The sequence below is a fragment of the Rhinolophus ferrumequinum genome, chromosome 7 (genome assembly GCF_004115265.2).
Source record: "Rhinolophus ferrumequinum isolate MPI-CBG mRhiFer1 chromosome 7, mRhiFer1_v1.p, whole genome shotgun sequence".
NCBI lineage: Eukaryota > Metazoa > Chordata > Mammalia > Chiroptera > Rhinolophidae > Rhinolophus > Rhinolophus ferrumequinum.
Window position 1 is genome coordinate 4,748,637 of NC_046290.1, and position 20,086 is coordinate 4,768,722.

At 43.0% G+C, this 20,086-nt stretch overlaps 1 protein-coding gene across 1 annotated transcript in view; it reads left to right on the forward strand.

The window, feature by feature from the left end:
- The window catches only part of ADCY2 (adenylate cyclase 2), a 359,401-nt gene that overhangs the window by 178,877 nt on the left and 160,438 nt on the right, over positions 1-20,086 (forward strand). Inside the window, exon 4 of the mRNA XM_033110844.1 lies at positions 15,272-15,421. Within this exon, the coding sequence (XP_032966735.1) occupies positions 15,272-15,421 (150 nt within the window). The remainder of the gene's footprint in view (positions 1-15,271; positions 15,422-20,086) is intronic.

Sequence of the window (20,086 nt, forward strand, 5' to 3'; positions counted from 1 at the left end):
TTTGTCCACCTTAAAGTGCTTGTGTAACCCAGCCTGTCCTGGATCCTACAGGTTCCCACCCCTCCATCTAATATTGTCACCTTGTGTGATGTCAGAATTGATAAGAACAGCTATTCATTCAGTAGGTGGTGATAAACTCCAAAGGACAGAAATTACCAGACTGCAGGACATTTTCTATTCAAAGATGCAGGTGAACGCTGTCTTGAAAGTAGTGCCGTGGCCACCTTCACCACTGGAAAGCTCCAGTGCCATTGTTTTGAAGCTCCTTTTAAACTTGGGGAAGTCTTATTTAGACGGGGAACACGCAGTGTTTGTTTTGTTATCATGGGTTCCGGTACAGCCCCTGCAACAGTGTTCTCCCTTGGGTCTGTATCCTGTGGTGATATGGGGGTGAAAATGAAGGAGAAACCTGAAAACAAATTATGCAGATTACAGTTTCTGTGCATTAGTTAATCAATCAATAAGCAAAATTTAAGAAAGTGAATATATTGTTTATTGATATAATTTAATAAAATCTAATATTATTATTATTTATGAAGCAGATAGTTTTGCATTTAAATCTAAATTTGGTCAGTGGTCAGTTCAGTGCAACATTTTTTTATTAGTGAAGGCTGTACCTGGGGGCAATCCCACAGGCTCCGAAGTGTAATCCCATGATTTTATTCCAAACTGAATCATATTTGCTCATCCAAATGCCGTCAGACTTGGGATGTTGATTTGTTGGAACAAAGGTACAAGAGAATGAGATATAACTTCAGAATGTTCATCTGTTAGCTACTTTTAACTTCTGTTTTCCATTTGCCCTAGAAACTACTGAGTGTTTGCTATTTGCTTTCAAAGTCAAGTGTATGTGTACACTATAAGTCAGAGCCCCTTCACTCTGAAAACGTGTTTAAGTATATTCCTTTGAAGATACAGGAGAACCTGTCGTCCCTTCCCTAGAATTGGTGTCACCCTCTGTACATATTATCTTCCATCCCCACCCCTGGCCTTAGCTCCCCTGTTATTGCTGATCCTCCGAAATTCCATTTCCCTGTTCAGATGTGAGTGTCTGAGGTTGACGTTGGCCCATCTCTTATTCATCTCATTCCACCTCTTTCCCCCACCATGCCCGACCACTCAGCTCGGCTTTATCCGAGTGAATTTTCCTCTCCTCTCCCTCCTGCAGTGTTGCCCTCCCCCTCAACCAGTGGGGAGCCCTCCTAAATGAGGGGGAGGAAGGCTTTCCTTGGGTTTAAATGATTACACCACACCTCATGTTTTTAGTTGCACAGGCAAAGCCCGCCGCCCCTGGGGGATGCCCATCCCCTTAGCGTCCTCCATTATTCAATCCACTATTAAGCTCAGCTCTTTTCTGCTTTTCACTACCCGAATTGTTTCTTTGTTGTGGGAGGATTCAAGTTTACTCATCTACTTTTCATCTGATGTGAGTTTCTCCAATGGTAGTACGCAACGTATTCACTTGGGGAGATTTATGTTAAAAAAAATAGTAGCCTGCAGACTCTCCAGGAATGGGCTCCAGGCACATATCTTTTTAAAGTGCAAGGTGATTCTAATGCCCAGGCTGTTAGAACGACCTCTGGCGTTAGTTCACCTGTTATTGTAGATTCTCTGTGCAGTGAGCTCTTGTGAGGAAAAGACTTTGATGAGCCTTATCTTACTTTCCAATTGCTAAAAATGAATCAGAGAATGCATTTGTATGGCACTTACAACTGACAGCATGCTTTGAAAGATAAGTCTTTGCTTCCCTAAATAGAGCACAATTTGTGCGTGAAATTTGCATTTGTATGTGTTGATTCATTATAATTGAAAATGGTGTCAAAAGTCATGTGCCACATTGGCTGTAATTTATGTACATTACCAATGGGAAAGATACACACAGGTCATGAAGGGTACACTTCAATTGATGGCTGGCGGAGTTATACATACATTGGTCTTAATTTGAAGAGTGATGTAATCAGACAGAAGATGTGTCTACTGGGGAAGCCTGTCCACACAGGTAATGTCTGTCCACCTGGGAGCGTTCATTCTACAGGGTGTGGCCCTCAGTCAGGAGAGCTCTGACATGTGATCTTGTTAGTGATCCAAACTTTACAGACTTGGGATGCAGACTTGCTCTAACATGAGTGAAAAATAATATTTAAACCCAGAATGCTAATTGATTAATTTATCATGAGGAATAGACTATCTGGTAGACTAGATAGCTGGATGAAACTACCTCTTACCTTCTCTCTCTGAAGCAAGAAGCCACCATATCTTAAGGTCACGTGTGAGCATGGAGACAGCACAGGTGAAGTGAGGATTAAATATTCAAGGCAGTGTTTCTTGCCCTAGCTCTATTATTACTCTCCGAAGGAGCCTTTTTAGGTAGTTTTTCCCTAACTGAACCCCCATGAAATTTTATTGCATATCTATTTATGTGATTTATGAACATCTATGTTTTATTCATTTAGTACTTTTTGTTGTTGTATATTTTGCTTGTTTGTTTGTTTGTTTATTTGTTTTGCTTTCCCCAAGAACCAGTGTTTGCCCTCTTGGGGATGAGATGGCCCCCACAGAGAATGCACGATTTAGGCATCCATTTCCAAAGGCCTAAAGTATTCACCTCCACTAGAGGAATGCACCAGCCAGGTGGGCCAGGTGAGCGGAGGCTTTGAGCCTGGAGAGATGGGCAGGCTGGGGGACCCCAAAGGGGAAGAAGAGTGGTGTGGGAGGTAGAGCAGGAAGGGAAGTGGACGATGCAGACGGGGGCCAGATTGATACAGAGTTCAACATAGGGTAGGTGTGTGAGACATTAAAATGGAAAAGCCATCTCTTCTTTGTCCAGACTTCATGAGGAGGATCTGGCTGGGGGTCTTCCGTGAGAATTGGGGCTGTTTAGATGGTATTGAAGAAGCCAGGTGTACAGTTGACCATGCGAGGGAAACATTGGGCGAGTTAAAGGCAAGGGGACCTACAGAGAGCTCTGGAGAGTGCAGCATTTGCGTCAGAGGAGGTGGAGTCATCCGGAGGGCATACCCCAGGAGGCAGCGCCCAGGTTGCTGGGAGAGGCAGGAGAAAGTGACCAACTGCTGCAGAGGATGCTACCCAGGAGTCATGGAAGTGAGAGCACAAAGAAGTTGATGGGTTTGGCAAAGTTGATGGTGACCAGTGACCTTGACTAGAGTAGTTTTGGTGGCATCACAGGGTTGCTACATAGTGTGAAGTGAGATGTGGAGAGTAAGGGGTTGAAGTAGAAAGAGCTTCAGTAGACAAACCTTTGAGTTTGGCTGTAAGGGAAACAAGACATGGGGAAGAAGGAAGCGAGTGTGTGTTACAGGAAGGTACCACTAGTTAGGAGCAGGCTTGCTGGCTGCGGGGACTGATTCAGACAGTGGGCCATTGATGGCATAGAAGTTGTGGGAATGAACTAGAGCCTGGAATCCCTGCTTCTCAGGCACAGCTGATAATCAAGGTCATGGTTCAGGTCCGTGTGGTTTTCTTATGCATGGAGTTTAACAAGTGTTCTTGCAAAGGCTGGAATGTGGTTGTTAGATTTCCAGGACACAAAGTCCTTTCTAAAGGTGTGTTCTAAAGTCAGACTCTCTCCTCCTTTCCGAGATTCCTTCCCTGTGGTTCTGATGCCAGGCCCATTTCCCCATCTTCATTTGTCAGTGCGGTGATTGCCTGGTGAAATCTTTGATGAGTGTAACTGTTCCCTGCAGTAAGCCCAGTAGTTCAAGTTCTCTGATCAGAGAAACACAACTCTCTGGACATCCTGACCATGGGAAGTTCTCCATCCTGCCTCTTCTCCTCTCTACTGTAAAGATCAATTCTCACACAACCCTTTCTGTCTGTTTAACATTCAATAAGCTTTTCTGCTGCTTCTGTTAATTTCATATCCCAAATAGCCTTGTTAAATGAAAAGGATATTAAAATGTTCCTCAAATAATTAAAATAAATTGTGAGATAGTAAATATTGCTCTAATTGGTTAATGCCTGATTTATAAATGATACAAAATAAAAGGAACTTCATTAATTGCCAACTAGGTTTTCCACGCTTTATTATGGTCTTTAAAAGTGAACACCTCCGGATTGCTCCTCTAATAACTTTACTCTTGATTTTTTTTTTTAAAGTAGGAAGGTTTATTATGTAATATGTCCACTGGAAAATGGAAGTAGGTATTTTTAACTTTTTATACATATTCGTCAGAATTCTAATAGCTTTGGATGGATTTCTGTTTCATTCCTGGCTTGAAATACTTCTTCATACCATCAGGAAGCGTGTTAATTCATCACAGAAATACATTTAGACTTGGAATCACTAGAGTTTTAAAATACAATTACGATGTTCACAAATGAGGCTGGGGTTTTATCTCTTCTTTAGAAGCTGAAAAAATGTGTGCGAAGCCCACCATCTGGAAACCTTTGTAAATTGTCATTCCATGAGACTTCTTACCTCTTTTGTATATGCCATTATTATTATTTTTGGGGGTGGTGGTGGTGGTGAGACCTGGACTGAAACTGGCCTTATGGGGTATGTTAGATTGCTGTATCTTGTCTCCCAGGGAGACAGGTGGGCTTGGGGAGGAAGTGACTCTTGATAATTATACATGGAAGATTTTGACCCAGAAGTTAAACCCATAGCTGCTCTGAGCTGTATCTTCTAAAAATTCACATTTGTACTTTTAGGTCGGGTTTATTTAGCAGAAACAAACACTTCTGTGTAAACTGCAAGCAAGTTTCATGTATTTTGGGTCCAATTAAATATAATTTCTTAGAGTTTACAAAGGAGAAAATAGGTAGCTTGCACATTAAAATTTTAGTAACAGTTTTTATTCTCTTTAATTGATTAATATATTGATTTATTTTGTTGAAACAGTACTTCATGAGTTATGTGGTTTCCAGGCTGTGTGCCAGGGCACCCCTGGGGTACCTCATGATGTAAATTTTTCAGGGAAACGCAGCAGCCAGCACTCAACATCTGCTAGACGCCATGCAAACCACAAACTCAAAGTAGTTCATGGTCTCCACATTAGATGACACTGCATTCCTTTTGTTATAAAGCTGGGTTTGGGGCAGTTGTTACAAAAAGCAGTACAATGCAGAAATCAAGACTGAACAGGAAACGTGAGTGGTAGTGTCGTATCAGCATCCAAGGTTTGTGAAGTTGTGCAGTGCTCAACGAGCACATGGCTACTGAGGGCCCATCGTTAGTCATGGGTTATTAAAGAACGAATTAAAGACATATTTTATTTCAACACATGTATTGGCTTTTTTCCCCAACAACTGCTAAGCTGGTAGGGCAGAATACTTACGTCGTTTGGACCACGCCACTTAATTAACAAGACTCTTGGGTGTTCCCTTTGGCCTAGAAGTGCTATGAAAAAAATAATGAGACACTCAGGGCTGTGAACCAAGAAAATCTGGGAACCTCTGCATTAGTGGTTTCATTCTTTGCAAGTAAAATTTTATAAAAATGTTGAGAGACGCAGGGTATTAGCTGTCTACCTTTAACCACAAGCATCCCTGTGTCTCATCTGGACAGCTTGCTAATGAGGACTCTTAATTCCAGGCTATTTTTGATAATATCCTGAGAGTCCAGCTGCTACAAAGCAAATCTCCCCCCCAACCCCCTTCCCGTCCTGAAAAGCCCACTTTACATCACGTTTGTTCCCTTGCATTGTTGACTTCTGTTGTTGGCTCATTTTATTGCATTCATTCCAATGAAGTTGATTTCTTAGGGGAGGGGTACAGAATGTAGTTGATCATAAATGAACACTCAGTACAGGTTTGTTAAGTGAAAGGATTTAATGAAGGTCTCATCTCAGTTCAGATTAAGCCATCATCAGTGGTATGTAGCATTTCTGCAAAGAAACTACCAGCCCCAGATTTCTAAGAAAGACAGGTTTTAACCTGTCAGTGGATTCTCTGGTAATTTATAAATAATCTGTCTTTAAAACTCAATGTCATGTTGTTACAGACTGAATGGTGCCACCCCCCAAAAAAAACCTTACATGATGAAGCCCAAGTCTCCAGGGCCTCAGAATGTCACTGTGTTTGGAGACAGGGTGTTTGAAGAACACCCAGCTTGCAGGCCCTAATGCAAGCTGACCAGTGTGCTTATAAGAAAAAGAGATTAGAACACTCAGAGAGACACCAGGGGCACACAAGCTTGTGTAGAGGGAAGACCACGTGAGGACACAGTGAGAAATGGCCACCTGCAAGTTAAGGAGAAAGGTCGCAGAGAAACCCACTCTGCTGTCACCGTGACCTTGGACTTCCAGCCTCCAGTACTGTGAGGAAACAAATATCTCTTATTTAAGCTGCCAGTGTGTGGTACTTTGTTATGGCAGCCTGAGCTCATTAATACATGTGTTTAGCAAAGCCCATTTCTTTAGATTACGGTCACTGAACGATGCCGACTGGAAAAAGCTACTGCGGTCCTGGTCATTTGGAGACCATGCGCGATGCCTCTTGGTGATGTGGGCCAGACTGATATTTTCTGCTTGAAACTGGCTAGAAGTCAGAGTCTGATGTCAATGGATTTAAAAACTTGTCTTGAATTCTTACAGAACACAGTCTACGGATTGGAATGGAATTTGGATGGGGTGGGAAGGGCACCGTTCAGTCCATAACAGCATGATACTGGGTTTTAAAGATAGATTATTTATAAATTGCTAGAAAATCTACTTGAGTGCTAAAACCAGCTTTCTTAGAAATTTGGGGCTGGTAGTTCTTTTGCAGAAATGCCTGCCACATACTGCTAATGATGGTTTAATATGAACCTAGACCAGACATTCATTAAAATTCATCATTTGCAGTAGGACAGGAAAGAAGGTGGTGAAGGGAACCCAGAGAACACTCTGGGGAGATCCACTTAAGTGCATTTCAGCCTTTTATTCTACGAAAAGGCAAGCTGCTGCCAAGCATGGCCTCCCATAATTAGTGTCATTAATGAAAGATCTGAAGTTTAGTTTGGAGCAGGAAATTCTTTTGTTTTCCTTTCACAAAAGGTTGCAGTTATGCATCCAAGAAGTTATTTATCGTTTTTAATCACATGTGACTCTGTGGAGCATTTTTGCCCTGACGGAAAAGGAAAAGGGAGTTCCAATTCAGAGTAGATCGTGTGAATCACAGCACTCTTCGTTCTTCTCCTGCACGTGGAGTCCATGACAATTCTGCAATCCGTTGGCTTCTCTAAGAATGCACTTGGAATATCATGTTTAAGTTCACGCCCGAGATTGGCCATGCTATCTCCGTGTTGTTATTGCTCTGCCCTTCAGCACACTTGTCCCTCTGTTATCATGTTACATTTGTTGTCTACCTTTAGGGCCGGTTCCCTTATAGGTGTGCTCTTATTTGGTCATAAACATCAGGGTACGCTGTGCCTGGTTTGTTTAATTCTAAGTTTGTCTTCTATTGTGTAGATTATACATGAGGTTACAAGTAGGTCACAATGCAAGTTGCAAATGGGACAGCATTGCACATGTACCCATAAAAGGCACGCCGCCCTTGTATGCTACGTTAATTAAAGAGAAATAGCTATGACACCTGTGTACCAAGAAGTGGCATATCATGTCATCTCAAACTAAGCTGCACTGGTTGGAGTGTCTGACAGCCTTGGTCATGTTTGTTAACTGAATCTGAACACCTGTTGGCTTTTAAACTTCTAAATGAGTGGATGTAGACCAATGGTGGCACCTATAAAGTGGTGATGAATAAAGAGAATTACGTACAGTGTTTAAATGAAGCTAAATTTCATTGATTCAGATTAGAGAAATGATCTGTCTAAAGTAAGTAAAAGTCTAAACTAAAGTGTGTTAAAGTTTCTTTTATTTTTTTCTCTTTTAAGTCCGCTGAAATCACCAGAATTAGGCAAATTTGAGTTACCATGAGTATATAATTACATGTTTATAAAGTTTTTGAAAAACGCTGACAGGCAACACTTAACTGTGTCCTCCTGTTGTGCATCTGTCATTACTGTGGGAGGGATGATTTCGGAAGCTACAGAGACCGGCATTTAATGGGCCCCTTGGATGATGCAGGACCACTTGGTCCCATGGGTCTCTGAAATAAGCAGAGTGGACCTCTTTGGGATAATTAACCCTCACAAAGAGCAAGGAAACAATGGCTACTTTCGGGTTGTAGTAGAGATGTAAAGTTCAGTTAATCATTGGTTAGTAGACTGGCAAAATCTGAGGTAATCATCCACAATCACTGTGTCAGGAGACAGTGTTGGGACCTGACAGACTCTAGCTGTAACAAAAGTACTTTGTAATCCCAGGTGCACTCAGAACTGGGCATGGAGCTCTGCTGAAATAGAAGGGAGTGGGGATAGAAATGTCTGATAGCATTGCTTTGGAGAAGTGGCTGCAGAATAGGTCAACAATAAAAAGGAAATGGCTGGCCCCATTTGGATGAAAGAGAAGCGGGATGTGAGTTATGGTTATAGTGGTTCCTTTATAACTTATCTTAAAGGGCTAAGAAATCTCCCATCGAGAATGGTAAGGCTTGATATGGCTCTTTTAAGGTATTTCATCATAAAACTTGATTAGAGTGTTCCTTTGTTCATCTTTGTAACTTTCCACATAGCTCACTTAGTAAGTCTTCCCTCTTCCCATGGTGCAGAAGAGCTAAGCACTGAAACCCAAGATTGTTCGTTGTGCTTGGAAGTCAAAGATAGAATGGACAAGAAAATAGTGTGATGGTATCCTCCTTTGCAGAAAGTAGAGTGAGCTGTAAATCTCCATGGAGGGAGACGTATGTGGTCTTCCACGGAGTTCTCAATATTGGAAGCTTTGTGTTTTCTTTCTTTTCTGTTATTCTATTAATCAAGCCAAACTTTCCCCCATCAGTTTCACATTTGCAGTCACTGAGCTGAGAAGTAAAGTTTGGGTGTCTGCATGGTTAATTCAGCTTCCCCTTCTTCTGGAGAAGCTGTGTTGTCACTGACTTAATTTGTGGGAGGAACTTCCTGTCAAGATCTTAAGTGTCTTCTAGGCTGGTCTCTCCCAGTTGGCTTGTAATGAGCTGGCGGGAGTGCTTCAGAGAGGAGCAAATGGCTCTCAGACCTCCCCGCTTCGGTTGTATCTGGCTGTTATGCTGGACTTAAGCCCATCTATGTATGAGATTCTTTAGTTCTTCAGCCCAAATATAGCTGGAAAAGTAACATGATGTAGGCTATTCAGAAAGATTTGATACTAACAGCTCTAATATTAAAGAGAATAATGAAAATAATAGTAATCATAACCAACAGTACTGTCTATTTCTAATGGCCATTTCCACAGGAAATCACATTGCATTTGAATCCTAATTTTCAATTCCAGTGTTTCACCCAAAGCCCTAATAACACTCATGGCTGAGGTGGTTGGTCTCTCAATTTTCTTTATAACTTTTTTAGTCTGCTCAGGTTGCCATAACAAAACACGGCAGACTGTGTAGCTTAAACAATAGACGTTTAGTTCTCGCAATTCTGGAGTCTCGCAGTTCTGAACTCCAAGGTCAAGGTGGTTTGCTGATTCAGTTCCTGGAGAGAGCTCTCGTCCTGGCTTGCAGATGGCCTCTTCTTGGGACGAGAAAGAGGGAGGGAGGGAGAGAGTGAGCGCACGCTCTCTGCTCTCTGTCCTTTATAGGGACACTTAATCCCATTGTGGGCGCCGGCCCTCGTGACCTCATCTAAACTGAGTTGTCCCCCCAAGTCCCCACCTTTTAAAGCCATTGTGCTGGGAATTAAGGCCACGACATATGAACTTTGTGGGGGCGTAAACATTCAGTCGTTAACACTTTCTTTCTAATTTCACTCCTCATTTGGAGAGATTTTAAAATAAATAGAAGAAGATTCTAACACATGACCTCAGGACCACTGGATGCTGTTAGCCACAGTGCAGTGTTTCTGGTGTGCACTAACCCACTAATAAAAAGCAGAAAGCCTGAGGTCAGGGCATGCGGCAAATGTAATTCTCAGGGTGTTGAAAGACACACTGAGGCGACGGGATCACGGTGCTTGACAGCCGTGTTTGAGAGCTCAGCTAAGGAGAACTCTGCCTGATTGCTGTCTCCCCCAAGCAAGATCACGGCGCTATTTAAGCCAGATTTGATGCTTATGAGATGTAGCGCGTTTACTGAATATTCATTTGCAGCTCTCTTCATCAAGTTCCTGTATTCCCTTTCATTTTCCTTTGACTCATAATTGGTGTTTTTGCATATTTATGATCTGCTTTGTTTTAAGCTGATGACCTGTTTCAAGAGCTATGTTATCTCCTCCCCTTCAGCCCTGGGTGGTTAATTCATAGAGAAATCACATCCCTAAGTGATGGTGTTCTCATCCTTACTCAGGGCGGTGCCTTCCCCGCAGCTTGCGTGTCAGCCACCTGCTATCCCCCGAGCACGTTGTACTTCGCAGCCCTAACATAAGACTAAGAATGGGAACATGGAACTCCTTAAAATGCACAACATCTCGGAATCACGAGGGACCTGAGTGGCCACCTAACCCACGTGACAACTGCTCAAATGTCCGAAGTCAGTGAACTCGCGCACTTAAATGCTCCCTTCCCGGGTGAAATCACCTCAGACCATGCGCCCTTGGTCACGTGACCCGGTCGGGAGCCTCTCAGTCTGCTCTGGACATGCACAGACGTGCACATCACCAGTTAAATGCCAGGCACAGGTGGTTCCCCAAACGTGGCCACTCAAAATAACTTTACATGAGGGACTCTCTGTATAGCATAAGACACAAATGCTTTATATAGCTAAATAACGCTAGCTTCTTGCAAAGTAACACATGTCTCTTTAGATTTTCTTTAGAAATACCTTCCCCGCACCCTAGTAGAAGGTTAGATCCCACTGGAGGAGCCTGACCAGGCCCATGTGACGGGGCAATGTGGACAGTACAGGGATAATCCTCAGAGCCTAGCCTGGCTGGGGCCGTGGCCTCCAGTCTCTTAATCTTTTAGACCTTTGTTTCCTTGCCTATAAAATAAAATAATAAAATATATCCATCCTCTCGCTTATTGCACTTTCTGGACACTTGCAAGGATGAAAAGATGCAAGGCACGTTTGGAAGAGTAATGGTGATCGCTGGTAGATGCGACCTGCCCAGCAGCCTGGGATTTGCTAGTCATGTATCTCCTGAGAATCACTAATGAGTGTTGGTAAATTGCCCCCCATGTAGTATATAAAAGGAAGACGGAGTGGCAGGGCTGACCAGGCTTCTGTGATGTAGGTGTAGTCCAGTTGGCACACAGTCTGAATCACGCACCATGCTTGATTTCAAGACCTGGTTTGAATCTTCAGGGTAAACGTCAACTGCTGTTATCCCCTTAAACCATTTGTTTTCTTCTAAGACATCTCATGGGAGGCCAGGTTTCTTCTCCTGTTTTCTGACCGATGTGAGTAGCTAAATGAAGCAACAAGTTAAAAGAAGATGTCAAGACAGTATGATGTTATAAAACAAATTCAACATTGTAAAAATAGGACTTTTTTTGTGTTCTGTTTAACAGTCTTCTAGAAAATAGCATATTTTGCTATTATTTCAAAAAGGAAACCTTAACCACATTACTTCCTTGGTGCCCTTGATTTTATACAAAGTCTTTCGTACAATTTTATACAAAGTATATGGATACACCCCTTGAAAGAAAAATGCTTTAGGACATCAGTCATATTTGTAAATTTGTGTCATTATTAAAATGCCAGGGCCAATTCTATTAATCTTAGAGTATGGTCTTTCAAGGTAAAACCAGGTATCAGAAAAGTAACTTGATTAATTTTTCCATCAGAAAATAGATACCATATTTTACTTGGCATTAAAAATCTTACGTTGTCTATTTCTTAAGGATTTTCCTCCGCACATCTAAATCCAAATTCGTAAATACATTCTTTCCAATTACCTATAGCCAGGAAGTGTTCGAATTGCGTGCTGCTTGAAACAATGCAGAGTCCAGCATGAATGACCAAAAGAAGGCTTTTCCTTAAGTTCTGTGACAATGCCAAGTTGTCAGGACACTGTGTCAGGAAGAGGCAGTGTTGTTCTAGGAGAGCCCCCACTCAGGGAAGCCCAGGACAGCTGATGGTTTCATTCAGTTCTGCTGTTTGCATTTGGGGTTTTTTTGGAGGAATTGGCGTCATGAAATGTTTATAACTTCACTTTGAAGGCATTTTTTAAAGAGCAAAATAAAAAGCTCTCATAGATAAGCACTGTTATTTTTATTATTTCAGCTGTACCTAATGAGGAAAAAGACAGTATTTGCTGGTTTGGAGCCGTCTGTTTTGTGTGGGCACGTCTCGTTGCCTGCATTCTTTGGTGCACTGTTCTTCAAAGCAAATCAGCAGTGGCAAGGTTAAGGTCAGAAGACTCTTTAGCAAGGTAGATGGCCATTTTGTAGAAGCAAAGTACGGGAGGGCTTAGTTAATAATGTGCACCTGGGCACGGCACCACATGTACTCCCATCAGCTAGAAGAGGACCTGTCCTCAGCTCAGCTGGGAATCACCAAGATTTGCATGAGTGACATTGACAGAGGTGACATGTGAAAGTATGGCAGTGGGAAAGAGTAGAGCCTGTGCAGATAGAAATGTCTGGAAGTAACACTGTAGACTGCCGCCTGCTCCCAAGCTCTGGGCAGGGGCACAGCTGCGTCCTGTGCACACCACACAGAGGTCACATGTACAGATGGCAGACATGTACACATACATGATACCTATCACACAAACCACACAGACGTGCATATCACACACAAATCCCAGACAGACAGATGCAGATGTATCACAAGCATATGTCACACTTGCAAATCACACACACCATACACGCCACACAAATCTTACATGCATATTGTGTGCACACATATCATCCTATATCATCCACAGATCACATACAGATATCACACATGTTCGCATCTCATGTGCACGTATCACACACACTCCAGGCACATACACGCAGCACAGTACCCACAGTTGGTATTTTAATCATCCGTAGTACTGGAGGACAGATGCAATATGGATGCAGAAAAGAACATATCCGGAGGTTGCTGTGAGAATGTGGGTGAGCTCCGGGAACTCTCCACCTCCAACACCTGTGAAAGCGTGGGTTGGATGGGACAGTGTGCAGGCCCCCTCCCGCCTGAACAACAGCTCAGCCCAACATTCTTCCCATGTCTAACTTTGTCCTGCTTTGACCCTCCATCCCCAAATGGGTTTCCCAGGGCGTTAGGAGGGTAACAAGCAACAGTCCACCTCCCTTCTGTGTCCTGGAGAAGCAGACAAGGGCACGAGGCAGGTGGGGCAGAGGACATCACCTTTACCCCGATATAAGAGTGTGGAGAATGTGGCTTCGGTCTGGGCCTCGTGGACTTGCCGCTGTTCCCCTGAATTATTGGTCTCCTCTGGCCCCCAGCACAGGGCACATGGTCCACTGGGCTCACGGTGTGGCTAAGGACAGAGGAGAAGAGTATGACCACTTTCGTCCGGGGGGAGACCCCGCTGAGAGATGCAGAGAAGGGGCTGAGTTGCATGGTGTCCACATCCTTACCCCAACTCCCCACTCCCACTGGGAAGAGTGATTACACGGTGCCAAGGGAGAACAGCATAATCCTCTGGGAAGTCCCAAGACAGGGAACCTGGAAGGCTCAGGAATAAATATTCCCCCAATGGGGTTCAGGTCACAGCCACGCACGCTCACCACATCAGGTGACTGATGGGATGGGCTGGTCCATGTTATTGGAAACTCTTAGAGAAGAGCACAGGGCTTTTGGAAACCAATGCCCTGCCTTTGTTGTTGAAGCCACAGCTGACCTGTTTGGTGAGAAGTAAGAAGGGGCCGTGGGCACTTATCCAGGTGACACCACACATCCACTCCCAGACCTGTAAGTCTGGCTCTGAACATGTAAGAGTGGAAGTCAGGCGTCATCGGTTTTCTATGTTATCACCACTACGTCAGAAGTGTGCTGATAAGTAAGAGTGCCCACTGGCAACACCATTGCCATACGCTGTTGGTGAGAATATAAAGGGAACATTTCCTCCGAGCAGTTTTTCCATATGTATCAAGAACTTAGACATATTCATGGCTTTCATCTCAGTGTGTTTCACTAAGTGAGCCCACAGAGGTGATTAACTATGAAGCCAGAGCTTCATGCACACGATTGACCGCTGTAACATTATGCACATGTGAAGAATGCCAGTGAAGTAAGGGACGGACAGCATGGGCATAACTACATGATGATATGGTCATAGAACGGAATATTATCTAAGCACTCAGCATCCTGTTGCCAAAGGCTTTTTATGATCTGAAAATTCTCATTCAATGTTAGATTTAAAAAGCAAAGCAAAACACTGCAATCAGAATGCATTCAGTCCTTTTGAAAAAAGGCAGAGGTCTTGGCAAAACAAAGTATGGCGAAAATTTTGAGGCTACCGAGGGATGTGGAGTGGGGACAAGACCATTCAGACAGTGAAGGGTTCTTCCTGGGAAGGGTGATTACAGGTTCTGTTTAGTTTTTCTTTATGTTTTTCTGTTTCTCCTCCAAAGCTTTGTGGATATGAATTATTTTTATCATCAAAAGAGTAGTGAGTTATAGCTTTTGAAAATTTACCACATTTGTATGTAAACAAAAGATAATGCATCCATATTGCATTATCCAGGCTGAGTGAATACAGTTTTGGTGTGTGGGTAGCCTATATCAGTCACCTTGTATTGGAAAATGATGTGTGACAACCATGAAATCTCAGTGGAACATTATAGTAAACTATAAGTTGTCCAGGACAGCTTTGCTCCACGAGACTTTCATCTTCCTGGGACCAGTGGGCTAGACATGCTTGTTTACCAAAGAAGCCCTGGAGGGCCACTCAAAACATGCCAGGCCTTCTGAGCCTGGGCTAGCTCTGACACATGGTGACTCCCATCTGCATTGCATTACATGCTGAGCCCAAAGAAGAGGGAGAAACCACGAAGTCATCTCGCAAAGGGCATGAAGGGGATAGAATCCCTAAAGACAATAGCTGTTTCTGTTACGTATATCCGTGTTTCCCTGAAAATAAGACCTGGTCTTATATTAAAGTTTGCTCCAAAAGACGCATTAGGGCTTACGTTCAGGGGATGTCATCCTGAAAAATCATGCTAGGGCTTATTTTCTGGTTAGGTCATATTTTGGGGGAAAACACGGTATAAATGTCTGTCTGGAAACAGAAATAAAATGAACTTCCCAAGCAGAGGCGTTTCTCGGAAGACTGCTGCTGATGTGCGTTGGGTCGTCCATGACTTAGACACACTCACCTATTGACTGGCTCTTTGTGTGTCCTCAGATCCTGGCCAACGTGATCATTTTCATCTGTGGGAACGTGGCAGGAGCGTACCACAAGCATCTCATGGAGCTCGCTCTGCAGCAGACGTATCAGGACACGTGTAATTGCATCAAGTCCAGGATCAAGCTGGAATTTGAGAAACGTCAGCAGGTAAGATGCAGTTTCAATCTTCCTTCTGCATTTCGAGGCATTACTAAAATGCTGATGTTGCCGTTACCCTCCAGTATGCAGTCCCTTAATTCATTCGAAAGAGCCCTGAGCAGCCTAGGCCCGGTCATGAGCTGTGCTCTGGCTGGAGCTATAGCCACGAAGCAGAGAGAGCATCTTCAGACCCAGACCTAGGGAGCCTGGGTGCACTCACATGCAGACAAGGCAGCCACATCAGGGCCCATCCACACGTGGCTGGGGAACGGCAAACAACAATAAGAATGCTAACAACACATCATTAAGACACTGACTTTTAGTTAAAGTCCATTGCTCTGGGGTAGCGTTTGTGGCCAGAGTCTGCCCCAGCTGACATCGGAGCCTCCCTCTCTCTGTGCTGTCATACCACTTCATATAGTACCTGTTGTCCACACTGGATGAAAGGGTCAAAACCGTTCGGGAGGGAGGTCATCGGAGTTGCAAGGGAGGGTTGAGTAGGGAACCGGTTGGTGTCGTTTCAAAGGCTGTTTTATGGTGGTTGCCTGGGTGTTGCACAGAAACGTACATCAGGGAAATTACATGGGTTATTGTGAAATATCGAAAGCATAAGACATGGAGGCAAACCAGAGATGTGGGAGGCAAAGCCACGTGTTATCATCGAGGAGTCTGGACAGCAGGTGAGACAGGCGTGTTTGGAGGGAAAACATCCAAATACCAGGGGTCCTGTATTTGGCACGCTTAACTTCAGGTGACGGCCTGGTACCCCTGTGAACACTTTCGTTTCTCTTGGGTTTGTGTTTGTCAGCAGGACCCAGTTTCATCTATAAAAGGTACTTGACTGTGTGAACACCGCGCTCACTTTTCTGACAGCGCTTGTCACAGTACCTTTGGTGTTACCAGCATTTGGCCATGGACGGTGCCCCATTATTGTTTGTTAAATTGTACTGAGCCAGTCCATTTTATGACCTCATCAAAATGTATTAGGTGGTGGGAGCAAAACATATCCTTTAAATTTTAATGCTGGACTTTTATTTGCGTATGAACTGATAAACGGTCATCGAATTCCTTTTTGAAAACAGGAAGTTCAGTTCGTTCATTCAGCAAGTATTGACAGAGCCCCTAGATTGTGTCAGGCTTGGTTCGAGGCTGGGATGTGGCCATAAACATTGCTTTCTCACTGACATTAGCAGTAAATCTCATGGTTTCTTTCTTACAAAGCATTTTGTGTTACAATATGTCTAGCAAAGCTATTCAGTAATTAATGTTGAATGTTTTGGTCTCTGTGTATCAAACTCTGATTCAACGTTAAGAAATATAGACAGTAGTTAACATGGGACTATTATCCTGCCTATCTTCATATACCTACGTCCAGTAACATTTTAAATCGGGGTTCTAGAAAACTCCACAGTTTCAACTAACAGCAGTTCATGTTCGTGGTTGGTCCCACTATCAACTTGAAGTGTTTTAAGATCTTTAGTTTCCTTTCCCAAACAGTAGTGACTGGATCAGATTGGTCCCGACAGATATACTTCACTTTCTTTTCCATCACCTCCAGAATCTACCTCAAAATAGCACCAAGGCTAGGGAGAACTGAAATGCCAAGTAGATAGACTATCTAACCTAATATTTATAGTACCAGCTTTGACAGAAACAATCAGTCAAGCTACTGACCTCATCTGCACTGTGTACCTCTCTGAAGACACCTTGAGTAGCCAGAACCAGGTGCCACCCCGGTCACGTGGTGTCCAAGCAGTCAGACAGGCCACACTTTGATCTTATGTAACTCAAGAGCATGACTTGTGTGGACCTCTTTGTGCTCGACTTTAAGGCACCGTCATGGGGGTGTTGTAAGGACATTTGCTAGTTTTTGTTTGTTTGTTTGTTTGTGTTTTTAAAGGTGTTGGTGATCCTTTTTAAATAAGGAAAGAGAAAAGGTGCACTCTGAAGAAAAATAAGACCTTTTACTACAGATCTTTAACAAATATATTTTGCAATCAGCATGGGGAGACAGCTCCCTGGGTCTGGTGCCCAGAATGTAGTACTTTTCTTGTTAAGGCTTCGGGAAATGTGTGCCCAGAATTAGAATGAAAGCTTGGCTTTTGTTTGGACCAGCAATTCAATGAGAGCAAAAATTCTTAGTTAATAAAATCAATAAGATACAACCTGCTAGATATCAAGAAACAGAAATTGGCCGATGGCAATCTACCTATGTCTCTACACAGAGGAGCGGTCCCTGAGACCACGAAGCCCAGTGCAGCCACAGACCAAATTGAGATCCAAGCATTCATTCCATGTGTCACCTCCTGCCCACCCTTCACCACACACCCCCTGTGCTTCATTCATCCACCATCACCACTGCAAAGAGAATGTCATTCAAAGTGCTTCCTTCAGGTGTAGGGGTGTGTGCTCCGCAAAACAATTTGTTTCAGCCCCTCTTTGGATACAATGAATACCAACCATTTTAACGTTATATAGATGCAATGATTGGAGGAAGAAAAGTGCATTGAAAGAAAACACACAACACTCTCTGCATGAGACAGGGTGCACTTGTGACAGTACTTTGCAGTTGTCAGAGCCCAGGCCCCTCCCAGTGGTCCTTCCTGTGTATTTGTCACCAGGGGACAAAATGTAGCTGGCATCTCGAGGGGTTTACTGCCAGACTAAGTGACTCAGGGGTCCTTATCCCAGGGGCAGTGTCCCTCCAGCTGACCTTCCAGGGTCCATCTCTGCCATCCTGAAACTAGATTGTGCATTCTTTGGTGGCAAAGCCTGTCTGTTAATTTCTTGTCTTTAATGTATTATTTTTCTTAGAACCTAGTTGTTCATGTGTGTGTATGTGTGTGGAGTAGGCAAGGAGACATGCTGTGGAACACCAGTGGAGAAAATACATGAATGTATTCTGCACTCGCTTTCTCCCTCACTTTCTTTACGTTCACCCTTCATAATGCAACTTAATTATGTATGTACTTATCAATCATCTTAAAACTATATCCTTCGACACTTAGGACTCCTCCTGGTTTATAGCAGCCCCTGGGCCCCCGAGTGTTCTACACCCTCATGAGCCCCTTTCATAAGTCTCTTCCTCTGTCTCTTCTGAATTCTCTGCAGGTTAAATGTCATCTCTGAACCCTCCACACCTCCTGCTTGCTCAAAGCGAACTCAGATACTGTTGGATGTATCTTCCCGTTATGAGTGTCACTCGTCATTATTCACTAAAGTAATACTTGGTCATGTTAAAGCTTCAAAAAATAAACAAAGATAAACAGCAAAAGTGCCAACTCCCTGTCCTCCCAGGCCCATATTCCTCTCCCCGAAAGTTTCTAGTGTAATTTGGCTGAAGTATTTCTATGAACTGTGGTTATTGTAGGCTCATTGTCACAAAAGTGTTCAATAACCATCCAGTAGGGAGTGTACAGACAAAATGTGTGTGTGTGTGTGTGTGTGTGTGTGTGTGTGTGTGTGTGTGTAATGAATGACACAGTTTTTATGTCAAAGATAGAATGCAAGCTTGGAATTGCCCAGCTTGTTAACCTGACCCAGATCTCCTAAAGAACATGCATTTAAACTAGTCTTTATTGAAATGCTGGGATCACAGATACGTCGTGATGACAGTTTGCAGGATAATGGATCCTGAAAACAGTGCTAGATTTTGACATTGATGAGTGCAGCTCATAACAAAATTACTATTTCAGATCTTTGCTGGTGAATTTTATTGACAAGTTGAGGGAAAAGAATGTTTAGGGGAATTATTTAGGAGTGGGTATTCCAAAAGGCAGGTCAGCACACAGACAAATGTGAACAGCAGATTCTATTCTTAAGAAGGGGCAGATAGATTCAGAAGCATTCAAAACTTGGGCTCTGAAGACGTAACACTTTCAATGAGTGAGCTTTTTGAGAATTTCTAAGTAGGATTTTGATTATTTTCTTGAAAAATTGAGGGAAGTCCTTTCATTGGAGAGCAGTGTGCTTCATTAGCTGATATAAATGAATAAAAAATGTGACAAATTCCATATAAAGAGAATTAATGGATCTCTCAAAGTTGCCTGCTGATGAATAACTTAAAACTTAAATTTTTTAATACTTGCCTTTAAATAAAGTTTGCTTTTTATATTCTTTCATAAAAAAATTTTCCTATTGTTTCCCAAATAAATTAGCATTTATAATTACTGTCTTCTGCCTCTGGTGACGTTATGATTTTAAATTATTTCACTGGAAATTAGTAATATGAGAATGAAACCTAGATGCCAAATCAAGAATATTAATATGCAAAGAAATAGAAGCATACCAATTTTATGACAATTTTATTTTGTCAGTATTTTCCCCAGCGAATGATGAATTTAATCATTTCATCGCTTGCTGTTTTTCTTTATCAGTGAAATAAGAGTGCTGGGCTGGATTGCCTTTTAAGTCTATGGACATAATAGCTAATGTAATCCTCCAGCTGAGAATGGACTTGGAGAATTTGCTTTTCGGCTGCTTCAGGGAAAGTTCTGTACTTGCTCCCTGTTCAGCCTTTCACCAAGCCTTTTGCAAGTGCTCAGGTGGTGGTTCAACACGTGTCAGGGATGTACTTAAAGTGTTTGTATGTTATGAGGGAGCCAAACGGTCCATAACATCTGCCCCATGATTCTTGAATTCTGTGAATCTTAACGTATTCTGCTCAAATTCGAT